The 17593-nt window shown below is 40.8% G+C and overlaps 1 protein-coding gene across 6 annotated transcripts in view; it reads right to left on the bottom strand.

The window, feature by feature from the left end:
* ptprk (protein tyrosine phosphatase receptor type K) overlaps positions 1-16851 on the bottom strand; it is a 673497-nt gene extending 656646 nt beyond the window's left edge. For all 6 annotated transcript variants that reach the window (XM_041187665.1, XM_041187666.1, XM_041187669.1 and 3 more), the window contains exon 1: positions 16644-16851. In XM_041187665.1, coding sequence (XP_041043599.1) covers positions 16644-16719 — 76 coding nt within the window. In that variant the 5' untranslated portion in view covers positions 16720-16851. The remainder of the gene's footprint in view (positions 1-16643) is intronic.
* Positions 16852-17593: the final 742 nt, after the last annotated feature.

Here is a 17593-nt window from a genome sequence, read left to right as displayed (position 1 = left end):
AGCAGACAGCTGTGGTGCCTTTTAGGCACTGAAAAGAAAGCCTACACAAGAAGGCAGAGGACATGGCTGAGCTACTAAATGAGTACCTTCAATCCATCTGTGACAAGGAAGAGGATGCTACCAATGTCACAATAAAGGAGAAGTATTGACATACTGGTTGGGTTAAAAAGTAAAAGTGGAAGGACTGAAAAGGCTGATTATACTTGAGGTAGATAAGTCACTACTCACTAGGTCTGGATGGGATGCAACGGATATTGAGGGAACTAAGGTTGGAAATTGTCAAGGCACTGGCCATAATTTTCCAATCCATCTTAGGTATAGGGGTGTCAGAGTAGCAGGGAATTGCAAATGTTACACCCTTGTTCAAAAAAAAGGGTGCAAGGATAAACCCAGCATCTACAAGCCAGTCTGCTTAACCTCAGTGGTTAAAAATGATAATCTGGGACAAAATTAAAAATTTATCAAGTTTGGCAAATGTAGATTAATTAAGGAAAGCCATTGTGGATTTGTTAAAGACAAATCATGTTAAACTATATTGACTGAGTTTTTTGATGGATTACAGAGTTTTGATGAGTGCAGTGTGGTTGACGTGTACGTAGAAGTTGCTTAATAAAGTGCTACATGAAAAGATTTTCCAGCAAGCTCAGCTTGAAGCCTACACAATACAAAAGGGGCAGTGGCAGCATGGAGGTGAAGTTGGTTAAGTGACAGGAAACTGAAAGCAATGGCGAATAGATGATTTTCAGGCTGTAGAAAGGTATACAATTGTGTTTCTTGGGGTCAGCATTGGTTTGCATTTTTATACATATTAAAAAGAGTTAAACTTGGGTGTACACAGCACTATTTCAGAATTTACCTGACAAAACATGTAAGTGTAGTGAACAGTGAGGAGAGTGGTGATATATTACATAGGATTACTAGAATGTATTATATAGGAGATAAGGTACAGAAACAGGCCATTTGACCCAACCAGTTCATGACCAGCTTTATGCTACACTCGTGTCTTCTCCCATCTTTGCTCATTTAAATCCATATTTGCTCATTTAAATAATATTTGTAACCCTCAATTCCCCTCTCACACCTGGAAGTTCCCCTCCAAGTCACTCACCATCCTGACTTGGAAATATATCACCGTTCCTTCACTGTCACTGGGTCAAAATCTTGGAACTCCCTTCCTAACAGCACTGTGGGTGTACCTACACCACATGGACTGCAACAGTTCAAGGCGGCAGCTCACCACCACCTTCTCAAGAGCAACTAGAGATGGGCAAAATAATGCTGGCCTAGTCAGCAACACACATATCCCATCTGGGAGTACTCTGTACAGTTTTGGACATTAGGCTTTAGAAAGAATGTATTGGTCTTGGAGGGACTGCAGCACAGATTCACCAACATGATACCAGGGCTTAAAGGATCGTCTACATAGAGGAGAGACATTGGACTCTACATTGGAGAGACCAAACGTAAACTGGGCGACCGCTTTGCAGAACACCTGCGGTCTGTCCGCAAGAATGACCCAAACCTCCCTGTCGCTTGCCATTTTAACACTCCACCCTGCTCTCTTGCCCACATGTTGGTCCTTGGCTTGCTGCATTGTTTCAGTGAAGCCCAACGCAAACTGGAAGAAAAGCACCTCATCTTCCGACTAGGCACTTTACAGCCTTCCGGACTGAATATTGAATTCAACAACTTTAGATCTTGAACGCCCTCCTCCATTCCCACCCTCTTTCTGTTCCTTCCCCCTTCCTTTTGTTTTTTCCAATAATTTATATAGATTTTTCTTTTCCCACCTATTTCCATTATTTTTAAATCTTTTTATGCCCTGCTAGCCTTTCCACCCCACCCCCACTAGAGCTGTACCTTGAGTGCCCTACCATCCAATCCATTCTTAATTAGCACATTCGTTTAGATAATATCACCACCATTAACGCCTCTGTGTTCTTTTGTCTGTGACATCTTTTGATTATCTGCTCCTATCACTGCTTGCTTGTCCCTACAACCAAACCCAACCACCCCCCCCCCCGACTTCTCCACTCCACCACCCAACCTTAAACCAGCTTATATTTCACCCCTTTCCTAAGATTCACTCAGTTCTGTTGAAGGCTCTATAAGATGCACTGCAGAAATTCACCAAGGCTCCTTTGACAGTACCTTCCAAACCCACGACCACTACCATCTAGAAGGAAAGATGGGAACACCACCACCACCTGGAAGTTCCCCTCCAAGCCACTCACCATTTAATGGAGTTGATAGAGAAATTTTTTCGGGTTGAGGAAATCAAGAATAACGGGACTTTACCTAAGTCAATCAGGAGTGAAACAGAAAAGCATTTTTGCAGATGGGATGGTAGGAAATCGGGAACTCTCTCCCCTAATAGGCTGTGAATGCTAGCATAATGGGAGCTTTCAAAACAAGATGTCAGGTAAGTATGTCAAGGGATATGGATCATAGTTCGGTAACAGATAGATGTACAGATCAGCCATCCAAAAGGCTGAATTATATGTTCACATGTTCCTATCTTCTACTGGAGAAGTATATTGGCAATTCAAACCTAATGTTATCATACTGAAGTCCCAAAGATAATAAACAATTTACATTAGGAGTTCAAAGGTCATAACAATTCGGAACAATATTTTATTTTAATTTCTCCAATCTAGAAGGTCTAAAAAACATGAAATCATGCAGTTTGGATTCTAAGAGAGCTATTTAAGTATATATAACCCATTTGAATAAAATTCTCACCACTCCACTATTCAGCTTATTGGATCGGCACATCCTGCACTAGACAGCAATATTAAAAAGTAATCTATAAATTCTAGATTAATGAAAAGACAACATTAAAATAGATACATTTGGGGCAGCAGATATAATGAAGATCTGATATAGTTTAAACAGACTTCAAAATAACTGGAGGACAATAATTTGCTGTATAAAAAAAGTTACATTCAATCTAAAAGATAAAGCGATAATAAAAAGAAAATCAAATCAACTGATTGTTAAGCAACTTTTAATTCTATAGAGCAAGTGTATAATTTCTAACTATATGTAAAATACATTGTGATTCACACAGCCAAGCCTATAATTCAACATCTAATAGTTTTCACATCACAGGCAGCCTGGACAAGTTGCACATTTACAGCATTTACCTGAACTCAGAACTTACATAAGACTCTTTGCCAATTTTTGAGGAAGGGAAGGAAATATAAAGCATCAATACAATGTGAATGTGTTTATTAAATCAGATAAATGTTTATTGAGCATATATTTGAAAAAAGACATTCCACTAATCAGACTTCCATCTTCTCAACATCTCAATCAGTTTACCCAGTGCGTCGGCCTTCCTGGCATTAATGATGTCAAGTTCAATCCCTGGTCTGTGCTCAATAAGCAGATTTCAACTGGGATGATAATGAAAGGGGTGCCATTAGCAGCTTCAGTGGCATAGGCTAGCAAGAGGAAATGCTAGATTCCCTACTGCTGACCAATATGCTTCAAGCAGAGATTTTTGGATATATGTGGTCACCAGATGTTTATCTTAAACCAGGAGACAAAATGTTAAAAAGTTATCAATTTATATGCAAGTGAAAATGCCAAAAGAACACTCAAGTGAGTAGCTGGACAGTAATAGTAGATGCATCCATAATTTAATTAAAAACTGCTGTAAAGGTGACAACATAATCACCAATTACAAGTCATGTCTCATTAAACTTTAGCTCATAAATGGTATTCCATTCTCTGTATACTATTACCAGAACCACTGAAGACAGGAAGTTTACTGTGGTTTTTCTATGTTCGGTTTATTTATACTATATATATATATATATATATATATATATTTTCAACCCAAGAATTCAAGAGTTGTTTAGAATGTCAGTGCCAATTTAAATGTAAACATAATACGGTCTTGGACAGTTTGATCTTTCATATGTTGTGCAGTTTGCATAAAACTGCTTTACTATTTTCAAGTGAAGCACAGTCATACAGCAAATTAGTTTGGATGTATGTACCTGAATCATTTGACCTTAATATTCTTATTAATTATATCCTCACAGGCAATTTTGAAACCTGTTTCATTTAACTAAAAGTTGAATTTTACAGGAATATACATCTGAATGTTTTAGTCATTCAGCATTTTCACCTGCTTCTGCTGGGATTAATAGCATACAATTGAAAGGTGTTTGGTGGCACAGTGTGTTAGCCCCCTACTTTTTATCTCTGGAACATGGATTCAAGCCAAGCCCAGAGTGGTGGAATAAAAGTTTTCTTCATCAGCTGCAATGGTTCTATATGAGACTAACATCAATCTGAACTTGGACCTATAGCAAAAAACTGCTTTTAATTTACCACTAGTTGGCAAGAGATGAGAAGTCACAAAACGGCTGGTGTAAACAATGGGGAAAAGCATGCTGCACTGGTGTAGTAGGCGTGCATTTAAAAGGATGAGGCAGAAGAGCGATTTCTACTCAACATCTAGCTGTACAATATCTTATCTGAAGTGCTTGATGCTGAAACTGGATGCTTGAAATGGTCCCACTGGCACCATTTGTGATTGGCACAAAAAGAAAAATGTTACAGCGACTTCACTGACAATTAAAATGTGTAAACTGTTGAATACATCCAATTTTGTTTATGCAGCGTGGTCACATTGTGTTTTTTACAATAAGCTGTACACATTTTCTTCTTGGATCAAGAAAATGAATTTTGCCAAGAAATGTTAAAACTCAAAACCCACAAATCAGACCCATATCTATGACAAATATCGTTTGGTAGTACAGAACTTGAGAATTGTCGAAAAAAGGGACATGTCAAAGCTTTTCATCTTGTACTCATCAGGGCATTTCGCAAGAAGACCAATACAAGGGGAAAACAACAATTTATACTGTATGTGAAGAGTGCTGATTGGTTGGCAAGTTGAGTCTTTCTTCACATACAGTACAAATTGTTGTTTTCCTCTTGTATTTGTCTTCTTGCGAAGTGTCCTGATGAGTGCAAGATGAAAAGCTTCAACATTTCTCTTTTTTCTGCAATATCTGTAATAGCGATTACAACACACATTTCTACTGTTCTTCCTAAAATATCTGAATGGTTCACAATGGGCACACATGCAACGGGAATCAAATGCCATACAAACAGTACCACTCACTTTCTATCACTATGTAACTAACAGCAGAGGGCATTACACTAATAGCTATATATAGCTTAAATTCACTTACAACAGAGGGCAGAAAACATAATTCATTGTCATTTTATGGTATACACCCATTTCACTTTGAAGTATGATCCTTGTTTGAAGTTTCGGCTCTGCTTGAATGGGATGGAAAAAGAAATCAAAGCATTCCAGTACTTTGGCCCCAAGTAGCCATTCTTTATTGTGACCCAAGAAAATAGCATCAATGTACAACTTAACCATAGGTTGATCACCGCCAATCCCAATACTGTTTCCACTGCCTACCCACAATTGCACACTTCCCAATGGGACTCATTGCCAAGTAATTCTATTCTCTACCATGGGGATACTGAAGTCAGTTGTAGCATCAGCATTGTTGTTCTAGGCAGGACTGTAAGAATGAGTAGGCCATTTAACCCCTTGAGCTTGTTACGCCATGCATTGAGATCATGACTGATTTGTGATCTAACTCTATACAGGGCCTTTGCCTTTTATCCCTTAATACCTTTAGTTAAAAAAAATCTATCACATTTTAAATTAATAATTGACCTTGTATCATTGCTGTTTGCAGAGCAGAGTTCAAACTTCTAACATCCTTTGCATGTAGACGTGGTTCCCAACTTTATTCCTGAAAAGTCCAGCTCCAACTTTTCAACTATACCCTCTAACCAGAACTTTTTACAACATCTTACATTCTGGTCCTCCAGAAATAAAAACCAGCAGTCCATTAGCCTTTGATTATTTTCTGTACCTGTCCATGATATTTTAATTATCCATATACATGGCTCTCCACTGTTTTGAATTATTCACCAAAGTATCTAAGTCCAAAGCACATGATCTCACACTGAAATCCAATTTCCATATTTTTGCCCATTTGCTAAATCTATTAATATCTCTTTGCAATTTTATGCTTCCATTTACACTGCTTTTAGTGTTACCTATCTTAGTGTCAACAGCAAACTAGAATAAATGGCTTTCTAACCTATCATCCAAGTCATTAATGAATACAGTGAATAGCTGAGACACCAACACTGATCCTTGCAGGACGCTAGTCATATTCTGCCAGAGTACCTGCCCATTATCCCTACTCCATGTCTCGCCACTCAGCCAAATTTCTAACCAGGTCAATATTTGGCCTAAAATTCGATGGGCTGCAACTTGAGCTAACAGTCACTTATGAGGCTGACTTTCAGCACAGGAGGACAGGTTTAGGGGTGTGCGGTGCAAATAAATCTCCTTTATACAAACACACAGACTATAAGAAACAAATTGAATGAATTGCAGGTGCATGTTCAACTTGAACTCTGTGACGTGGCTGTCAAATGCATTCTGAAAATTGACATAAACAACATCCATCAAATACCCCCCCTGCCCACTACTTTAGTCACCTTCTGAAAAATTCAATCAGGCTCATCAATCATTATCTACCCTTTACAAATACAGCTGAGACTTCAAAGCATTCACTACATGTTTACTTATGAATTCTAGTAATTTCCAACAACAGACATTAAGCTTTCTGTTCTATAATTCCCTGGCTTCCCTCTGTCACTTATTTTAAATAGCAGAGTGACATGTGCAACTTTCCAATCAAAATGAACAGATCCCAAGTTGGAAGACTGAAGTTAGGGCATCTGCAATGATTGCACCAACTTCCTTCAAAACCCTGGATGGAAACCTTCAGGTCCCTGGAAAAGGTCATCCTTTGGTTCCATTATTTTTTCATTACTGTTAATTTGTTTGCATTGATTTTGGTGAGTCCAGAGCCCTGATTCCTTCAGGATCACTGGTATTAAGTCCTTTTCCTCTATGGTAAATACTGATAGAAAGTAATTATTTAACATGTCTATCATTTCCTTATTCTCACTGACAGTATCACTGTTGTCAGTTTTCAAGGAGCCCACCTTTGAATCCAGAATTGTAAAATTGTATATCTCTCACAAATTTTATATCATACCCATTCTTGTAGCTTTTAAAAGTCATTTGGTCACCTTTTGCTGTTCTTTGCATCTCTCCCAGTCACCAGCATCTGTGCAAGTATCTACATGTGATTTTTAAAGGTTCTGTGTCTCTTACCTTTTTTATCATGCAATGCTTTTTTTTGGCTAGAGCTCTTGTCCCTCACGGGTATTAACTGGTTCTGCGTCACTAATTTCTTTCTTGAACACCTCCCACTGATGATGTCATTTTACCCCTAAACAGATTTGCAGTTTCCTGTAGACAGTCTTTGCTTATCATATCGAAATCAATCTTACTAAAATCTAAAATCTTAGTAGCTGTTTCATGTTTCTATCTTTCAAAGGCTGCAATGAGCTCTAGCATACTATAGTCACTGTTAGATAAATGGTCATGCATTATTACATTGTTAAGTAAATCTGGCTCATTCTATCTAAATTGTTGGTCTTCTTGGTGGCAGGACATGTTGTTGCAGAAAACCATCCTGAACACACAAGAAATTCACTCTTTCTGGCATGAGCTAATCTGCTTATTTCAATCCATTTGAAAGTTAAAACCACTCAGTCTTTGCCATATTTCTGCAATTATACAGTCTACCACTTCACAGCTGCTACTAGGGACACAATTTCCCTTTACTTCTCTTATTGCGCCCACATCTCCACTGCCTTCCCCCCCCCCCCCCCCCACTGAGGTTACGCCCTCCAGCTGCTGCCCATTCCTTGTGTTATGCCCACTGCCCGCCCCTCATGTTATGCCCACTGCCCGCCCCTCATGTTATGCCCCATCATTGAAGTGCTTTGATCTTAATCATTAAAGTTACTCCTCCTCAACCATTTTCCCCATCTTTCCTGTAGATCCCATAATACAGTATTTTTAATTTGTTGTCCAAACCATCTTGCAGTCAACTCTCAGCAATGACTTAAAAACAAAAAAACTGCGGATGCTGGAAATCCAAAACAAAAACAGAATTACCTGGAAAAACTCAGCAGGTCTGGCAGCATCGGCGGAGAAGAAAGGAGTTGACGTTTCGAGTCCTCACGACCCTTCGACAGAACTTGAGTTCCGTCGAAGGGTCATGAGGACTCGAAACGTCAACTCTTTTCTTCTCCGCCGATGCTGCCAGACCTGCTGAGTTTTTCCAGGTAATTCTGTTTTTGTCTCAGCAATGACTACCATGTCACACCTGACAAGTTGAACTTCTGCCTGCAATTTAATTTAATTTACCCCTTGAACTCCATGCATGTAGATAAAGTACGCTCATTTGGACCTCACAACCTAACCAGTGGCGTTGTGGTAATCTCACTGGACTAGTAATCCAGAATCCCAGGTTAATGCTCTGGAAACATGGGTTCCAATGTCATCATTACAGGTGATGGAATTTGAATTCAATTAATAAATCTGGAATTAAAAGTTAGTCTTGGTAAAGGTGACCATGAAACTATCATCAATTGTCTTAAAAACTAATTTGGTTCACTAATCTCCTTTAGGGAAGGAAATCTGCCAACCTTACTTGGCCTGGTCTACATGCGACAGTGATGTGGCTGACTTGGAACTGCCCTCTGAAGTAGACTATCAAGCCACTCAGTTCAGGGGCAATTAGGGATGGGCAACAAATTCTGGCCTTGCCAGTGAAGCCCATATCCCATGAAAGAATAATGAAAAAAAAAACCTATCCTTATGCTCTCACTTCTATTCTTTCATGGGATGAGAATATCACTGACAAGGCCAACCTTTATTGGCCATCCCTAACTGCCCCCGAGGTGGTGGTGGTGAGCTTCCTTTTCAGAACTGCTGCAGTCCATCTGGTGAAGGTACATCCACAGCACTGTTAGGAAGGGAGTTCCATGATTCTGTTCTAACCACAGTGAAGGAATAGCAATGCAGTTCCAGGTCACAATGGTGTGTGATTTGGAGAGGAACGTGCTGCAGCAGCGGGGGTAGAGGGCGATGGCGTGGTGGTATTACGCTGGACCAGTAATTCAAAGACCCAGGGTAGTGCTCTGGGGACCCGGTTCAAATCCTGCAGTGGTAGTTTAAGCAAGGAAATAATTTGAATTATAAAAAATCTGGAATTAAAAGTCTGACGATGACCACGGAACCATTGTCAATTGTTGTAAAATCCGATCTGGTTCACTAATATGCTTTAGGGAAGGAAATCTGGTGTCTTTACCTGGTCTGGCCTACATGTCACTTTGAGCTCTCAGCAATATTATTGACTCTTAAATGCCATCTGAAATGGCCTAGCAAGCCATTCAGTTGCAACAAGCTGTTACAAAGTCACGAAAAAGGAACGAAACCGGACAGACCACCCAACATTGACCCAGGCAACTGAAATGTCAACGGCGATCTCAGCCCTTTCGACGCTGCAAAGTCCTCATTACTAACATCTGCGTGCCAGTGCCAAAATTGGGACAGCTGTCTCACAGAATAGTCAAGCAACAGCCTGACATAGTCATCCTCACGGAATCAAACCTTACAGATACCCAGGGATGGTAATGGTGGTGTCTGGGTATGTCCTGTCCCACTGGCATGACAGGCCCAGCAGAGGTGGTAGCACAGTGGTATACAGTCGGGAGGGAGTTACCCTGGGAGTCCTCAACATCGACTCCGGTTCCCATGAAGACTCATGGCATCAAGTCAAACATGGGCAAGGAAACCTCCTGCTGATTACCACCATGTCCCCACCACCCCTCCTAGCTGATGAATCAGTGCTCCTCCATGCTGAACACCACTTGGAGGAAGCACTGAGAGTGGCAAGGGTGCAGAATGTACTCTGGGTGGGAGGCTTCAATGTCCATCACCCAGATTGGCTCAGTAGCACCACTACAGACAAAGCTGGCCGAGTCCTAAATGACATAGCTGCTAGACTTGGTCTTGGGAACCAACATGAGGGAAAAATATATTTGATCTCATCCTCACCAACCAGCATGCCAGAAATGCATTTGTCCATGACAGTATCAGTCAGAGTGACCATCCCACAGTCATTGTGGAGACAAAGTCCTGCCTTCATATTGAGGATGCCCTCCATCGGGTTGTGTGGCACTACCACTGTGCTAAATGGGATAGCTTTCAAATAGATCAAGTCAAGTCAAGCAAGTCAAGACTGGGTATCCATGAGGTGCTGTGGGCCATTGGCAGCAGAATTGTACTCAAACATAATCTGTAACTTCATGGCTGACACATCCACCACTCTATAATTACCATCAAGCCAGGGGATCAAGCCTGTTTCAATGAAGAGTGCAGGAGGGCATGCCAGGAGCAGCAACAGGCATACCTAAAAATGAGGTGTCAACCTGGTGAAGCTATAACACAAGACTACTTGTGAGCCAAACAGCATAAGCAGCAAGTGATAGAAAAAGTTAAAGCGATTCCACATCTAACAGATCGGATTGAAGCTCTGCAGTCCTACTTCATCCAGTCATGAATGGTGGTGGACAATTAAACAACTCTCTGGAGGAGATGACTCCACAAATATCCCCATCCTCAATGATGGAGGAGCACAGCACATCAGTGCAAAAGAGAAGGCTGAAACATTTGCTACAATCTTCAGTGAGAAGTGCCAAGTGGATGATCCATCTCGGCCTCCTCCTCCTGAGGTCCCCAACACCACAGCTGCCAGTCTTCAGCCAATTTGATTCATTCCACGTGATATCTAGAAATGGCTAAAGGCACTAGATAGTGCTAAGGCTATGGACCCTGACAATATTCTGGCAATAGTACTGAATACATGTGCTCCAGAACTTGCCATGCCCCTAGATTAGCTGTTCCAATACAAATCCAACCCAGTCAATTGCCACCCCATCAGTCTACTCTCTATCAACAATAAAGTAATGGAAGGGGTTATCAGGATGAGTGCAGCTCTCACAACACTCAAGAAGCTTGACACCGTCCAGGACAAAGTAGCCCACTTGATTGGCACCACATCCACAAATCAGTCCCTCCACCACTGATGCATAGTAGCAGCAGTGTGTAGCATCACAAGACATATTGCAGGAATTCACCAAGGCTCCTTTGACAGCATCTTCCAAACCCATGACTACTGCCATCTAGAAGGACAAGGGCAGCAGATGGATGAGAAAACCACCACCTGAAAGTTCCCCTCCAAGTCACTCACCATCCCGACTTGGAAATATATTGCTGTTCCTTCACTGTCACTGGGGCAAAATCCCGGAACTCCCTTTCTAACAGCACTGCGGGTGTACCTACACCACATGGACTGCAGCGGTTCAAGAAGGCAGCTCAGCACCACCTTCTCAAGGGCAATTAGGGATGTGCAATAAATGCTGTCCTAGCCAGCAAAGTCCACATCCCGTGAATGAATTTTAAAAAAGGCGGTGGTGTTCCCATGTGTCTGCTGCCACTTTCCTTCTAAGTTTGGAAGGTGCTGTCGAAGGAAGCTTGGCAAGTTAATACAGTGCATCGTGTGGATGGTACACACTGCTGCCACTGCGTGCAGGTGATGGGAGGGAGTGAATCGTTAAGGTGTTGTATGTGATGCAAAGCAAATCTGCTGTTTTTGTCTTGGATGGAGTCCAGTTTCTTCAGTGTTGTTACAGCCACACTCAACCAGGCAAGTGGAGGGTATGCCATCGTACACCTGACTTGTGCCTATTGTGGACAGGCTTTAGAGTTGGGTGGTAAGTTGTTTGTATAATTCCCAGCCTCTGACTTGCTCTTGTACAGTATTTACATAGCTGCTCCAGTTAACATTCTGGTCAATGATAACCCTGAATGTATTGATAATGGGGGATTCAGTGATGGTAATGCCATTGAATTTCATGAGGAGATGGTTAAATTCTATTAGAAATGATAATTGCCAGGCACTTGCGAGGCACAAATGTTACTTGCCATTATAGAGCCTAAGCCCGAATGTTGCCCAGGTTTAGCTACACACAAGCACAGACTGATTCAGATTTTGAGGAGTCACAAATGGCACTGAGCAATCATCAGTGAACATCCCCACTTCTGACCTTATGATGGAGGGAAGGTCATTAATGAAGCAACAAAGGTAGTTGGGCCTAGGACATTCACCTGAGGAACTCCTGCGGCTATGTTCTGGGACTAAGATGATTGGCCTCCAACAACCACAGCCATCTTTCTTTGTGCTAGGATTGACTCCAACCAGCGGAGAGTTTTCTCCAATTCAATTTTGATGCCATAATCGGTCAAATGGTGCCTTGATGCCAAGAGCAGTCACTCTCATCTCACCTCGAATTCAGCTCTTTTGTCCACGTTTGGACTGAGGTGGTTGAGGTCAGGGGCCACGAGGCCCTGGTGGAACCTGTCCCAACAGTATGGCTTCCTTGTCTCAGGGTTGGTGCAAGTGTCCCATGAAATAGGATCCCCATTTCCTCACACCACACCTTCAGCCACATTTTCACTGATCTGCTTATTCCTACTCCAATTTTGACATGGCTCAGAAAATAATCCAGAAATCATAATCCTCAAGGTCCTGCTCTTAATTCGGCTTCTAGTCCTCATCAAACAGAACCTCATATCTCCTCTTTGTTATGTCATTCATCCCAACATGGGATAAAATGACAGAACCCTCCTCCCACTCCCTCTCCAGTATCTTTTCTCAGCTGGTTCACGCTGTCCCTCAGTCTGGTACCTAGCAGAAAACATGTCACGAAAAGCTGATTATAACCATGAATTGCTTATGGGCATATTGAACTTTTTAAGACAGACTTGAGTTTTTGAAGAAATACAAGCAAGGACACTGAGCAAAATATGGCTGATAATGTAAAGTGGCCATTTTCTGGAGAATTCCTATGTGGATTATACTGACAGACCTGTTCTGGGAGAGCATGGAATGACACACCTGAAAAGATGTCATGGCTTTCTTCAAGCAGAGACATTTAAAAGGAAGATAGGAAAGATGCAAAAGACTGAACTTTAATCTCCTGTGGTTACAGAGACAAAAGACTGATTTGCACGTCTCAGCAGTCAGCCAAAAATCCATCTCCTGTTGATTTATATCTCAGAATATGTAAATACTTTTGATATGAATGCAAGATAACTACTTCCTCTCCTGGAGCACAGAGAGAAAAAAATGGGTTAAAAAGCTAGCTGCAGACCAGTGCAGTGTGCTGTGAGAGTGAAAGCACAAGACGACCAACTAGTCACCCCTGCAACTGCAGGTGAAGGCAAGGCTCAGCAGGAGCCACAATCAAAAAGGAAAAAGGACTGCCTCTTCAGTTACCCTGCAGAACCAGATATCTCTAAAACTGCCAATGTTAGCTTTACCAGCCTAACCACCACAATATACTGCAATCTATGCCTCATGAAGAGGTCAAAGGCTGATTCGTATTTTTTTTAAAAACTTTTATTTGGACTCTTAACTTCTCATTTTTGATCTGTGTTTATGTGTGTTGCGTTTTAATTATTTTTCTCAGGTTTTTGTAACTAATAAACTTACTCTTTAACTCAAGAAAGCCTGGTTAAATTGGCTTCTTCTAAAAAAATAAATACATTTGGACTGAGAGAAGGTATCCACAGAGGGGAATGGTGGGAAGGATTATTTTTAAATTAACCTTGTTGTGACCAACCAAGAGGGTTAAATAAAGAACTGGAACCAGGTTATTCCTCCTCACCAGGGAGTATAACAAAATTGGGGCCCTGTTCAGCAAGTTAAATTGGGGGACTTCACCTAGGGACCAGTTGTAACACATCATATTGGAACTCTCGTTCCTGCTTGTAAAGGATGCTATCAGTCTCCCTAACTATTGAATCTCCTACAATTATCACATTATGCTTCCTTTCCTCTCCTCTCTTGCTTGGATAGTCTCCTGCTCCAAGGTTCCATGGTTAGCATTCTGGCCATCTTTCCAACAGTAATTTTCCTTAAATCAACTAAGCGGAGACAAGGGATAAAATCCACAATTCTTTTAGATTCACATTGTGCAGTCATTTATTGTCTCAGCCAATTGTAGCCACAGGGGTCTTAAAAAGTACATTTTGTCCCCAAGGTCTGTTGCATTATTTTCAATCTACTTTAGTATTCTAAATGACAAATTTTAATGTTAAATGTGATGAATCCCTTGCCCACTGGTATATAATGCACACCAAATTCAACAAATCCTGCAGGAATTAGAGTTTGTCAAAGCTCACCTCAGAGTCTGAGTTATTAATTAGATGGCATTAGCTAAGCTTTTACACAAGTGGAGCTCAGTCTTTACTCCCAAACCTCTCATTCCTAAATGCATGTTCTCTGCCCTCTTACCCCTCCTGCCAAAGGCCATTGTCTCACCACACACACAAAAAGCACTAAATTACTGTACATGCATGACCACCACACGTGTGCACAGGTATGCAGTTGCCCAGCCTAGTAATGGAGTAGCCAAGAATCGAATACAAGGTAACAGCCTGCCCCCCGCACCCACTTCACTAGTCCATTCCAAAAATTGAACCCAAACTAAAACAGATTTTGAATTTAGCAGCAGCATAATTCTTAAATATGGAATTACATTCTTCTAAATGAAAGGCGCTATAAACATCCTGCATCATACAAGCTTTTATGGACCATATGCCACATGATACCCATGTTTTCACATATAGTGGAACACTATTACAGATTGTAAAATAAAAGAACTGATGATCTCCTGGAGCCAATGAGACAGGGCAATTCTAGGCAAAAAAAATACCCAACCTATTGAATGCTTACATTCTATAAGCTACTGTAATTAAAAATATTTGCAAATCTCCTTCATTATAAACAAAACAAACATTACAACTTGACTATATTGTTAAGAAAGCAAGCAATGAAATTTGCCACATATTGTTGCATTGTGTAACCATTCATGCTCAACAGTCACTGAATATTTCACACCAGATAAAAATCCATACCTCTAATATCAATTTGTGTGTTTGAGGCTTTAATAGATTTTTATTGTTTATCACTTAGGAGACAACACACATGAAGCAACCTTTACTCCTCTATTGAAACTGTACTTAAAGAATGGTATGCATAAATAAATTATACGTAACATTCACTTCTCTCCCTTATACCCTGTGCAATTGTGAACATTGTGGCCTAATTGTGCCTGCAATTGAAATTATGCACAATAATTGTTGCTTGCAATCTGACAGTATTCTTCTGAATGACACAATATATCACTAAACAAATGGGAATGCTTATTGTATAGAACTGCAACATATTGCATGTTTGTCAGTTATTTGGCAAAAATCATGGATAGGTATGGAGAAAATCTTTAATTTCAAATGGTTTAAAAACTGTTCTGCAGACATTTTGCCTCAAGTGGCTGTTAAAAATTGTTTTGGTTGGGGCATCCAACACCTTATGTAATAAATACTTTGACAGAAAAATAAATTGCAATACACATACTACAACACTGATTAACCCACTCAGCAGCATGAAGAAAGGATTTCAAGAATCACTCTGAATATTGTAAAAAAAATTCTAGTGCACTCCAAACCTTACCTCACACTCCTTCCATCAATTCCCTCCACCAAGATAATAATTGTTAGGTGCTGAATTTAGGAAACATAAGTTTAGACAGTGTGTATGAACTAGAAGGAGATGGATCCTCCTTTCCAAATTGCTAACTGTAGGATTACAATGAAAGCGCTGTTGGACAGAAAGATAGCAACTTTCCCTGGGTGTAAAATTACCAGGAAATCAATGAGTGCTTGCCTGTACTTTTTCATTACCAAGGTACTCCATTTTAAATTGCACACCACTGGGACTTATCTATTGTCCTTAAAGACGCTTCGTTTAAATAGTCTTTTCAATGCAAACTTATTTTACCAAGGAAATAAAACGGCTAAATTACGATTGGATTAATTACAGCCGGATTCGAAAAGTATAACCAGTTAACCAGTTGCTTTCTGCCCTGCTTAACTCTAAATGATGTTATTTCTTAAAGTGGGATGATTATTGGACGAGTGGAAAGGTATAAAACCTGTTTACATCCTGCAGTGTGGTGACAATACCAGGCAAATATCTGCCAACAGGAAAATAGACAACACTTGGTGGCCGTTTCTAACACCGAACCCGCTTGACCTAAAATTCCAGTCAGAGCCCCGAGTGACCGCCCGTCACCTCTCGCAAAACTACTGGCTACTCTCCCTCAAACACACACACACAAACATCAAATACACGAAGCGCTTCTCCACTCTAAAACAAAGCATGGACAGAAATCGCCGTTAAACAAAAAAAAAGTGTCCCCTCATTCTGCCCAACACGAGATAATTTTAAAACAAACTTCGAATCTAAGCCACCGACTGCAGCTCTCCCTCGCCGAAACACTGATCAACTGCTAACCTCCAATAAGCCGCGCTTCACCCGCTCCCCGTCACTTTAAACAAACTACCAGAGCTGAGGGGAAGCTTTATTAAATTAAAAAAATACAAAAATGTTGTCGTTAATTGGTCAATGAATAGCTTTTTTTGTTGTTTTAAAGTTAACTTCAAACAGAAGTAAATGGACGGGAGCACACATACATACACCTTGAGGAGGATCCGGGTGAAAAGTTACGGCTCCCTGGAACACACCGAGACTCACCCGAGGAGAATTCCACAGCTGCGCTGCCACAAGTTTCATACAACAACAGCAAGAGCACAAAGGGCGCTGCATTCATAATGTTGGAGTCGTACTTCTGTTGCTGGTGGATTTTTTTTTCTCTCCGTCTCCTTACTTCAGCTCAGTGCTCCCTCAGCCTGGGCGATACATTGCCCTCCACATCAATACTTTGGAACAGCGAGTGGTGTGAACCCCCAGCCCGTGACGTCATCGAGGCTCACGCACACACACAGTCAGTGGTGGAGTGCAGGGCGTCCTCTGCTGGTTTAGTGTGCACTCAGACCATGTGTAATATGCGCACACACGTTATAAAAAATAACGCACTGAATCTCCAAGCAATGCACTAATAAAAACTACAGCGTGTTATCATGCCAGTAGCAGCCTTTAAATTAACTGGAATGTGAAACTATATCGAATTTACCCGTGTGGCTGCAATCTTGTAGCTCTATCTCGGGTCTTGAAGGTGGAATTGGAATGCACAACAAACTGATGCAATATTCACATTAGCCTTGGGAAAAGGTATCAGGTAAATTGTCAGCGTTGATGAATTGCTGGTAACTTTTCTGATCCCTATCGATACAACGTTAACTTTCTATTCAATTAATATTTTCTAAATATACACTAAACACAAAATATATAAAATGTTAAAAAGTAGAAAATTAGTTGTAATGTCAGTATATTAGTTTTGCATTAAAACAGAAAGAAAATTAATTACATCGAAAATTAATTTGTTGCTATTGCAGGAGGTTAGAGAGTTGTGCATTGTTGAGCGTTTTTGCTGGAGTTTGATTGGTACTCGGGAACATAACTAGCGAGTGTGCACTGGGCATAATACGGTGAGTTTGTCGACTAAATTATTATCAAACTGTTGATCGGGAATTTCAAGATGGATTGCAAACTGTCCAACATAATTACACTCCCTTTTTCACTTT

Source organism: Carcharodon carcharias, chromosome 5, assembly GCF_017639515.1.
Source record: "Carcharodon carcharias isolate sCarCar2 chromosome 5, sCarCar2.pri, whole genome shotgun sequence".
Lineage (NCBI taxonomy): Eukaryota > Metazoa > Chordata > Chondrichthyes > Lamniformes > Lamnidae > Carcharodon > Carcharodon carcharias.
This window is presented reverse-complemented; position numbering and strand designations above follow the sequence as displayed.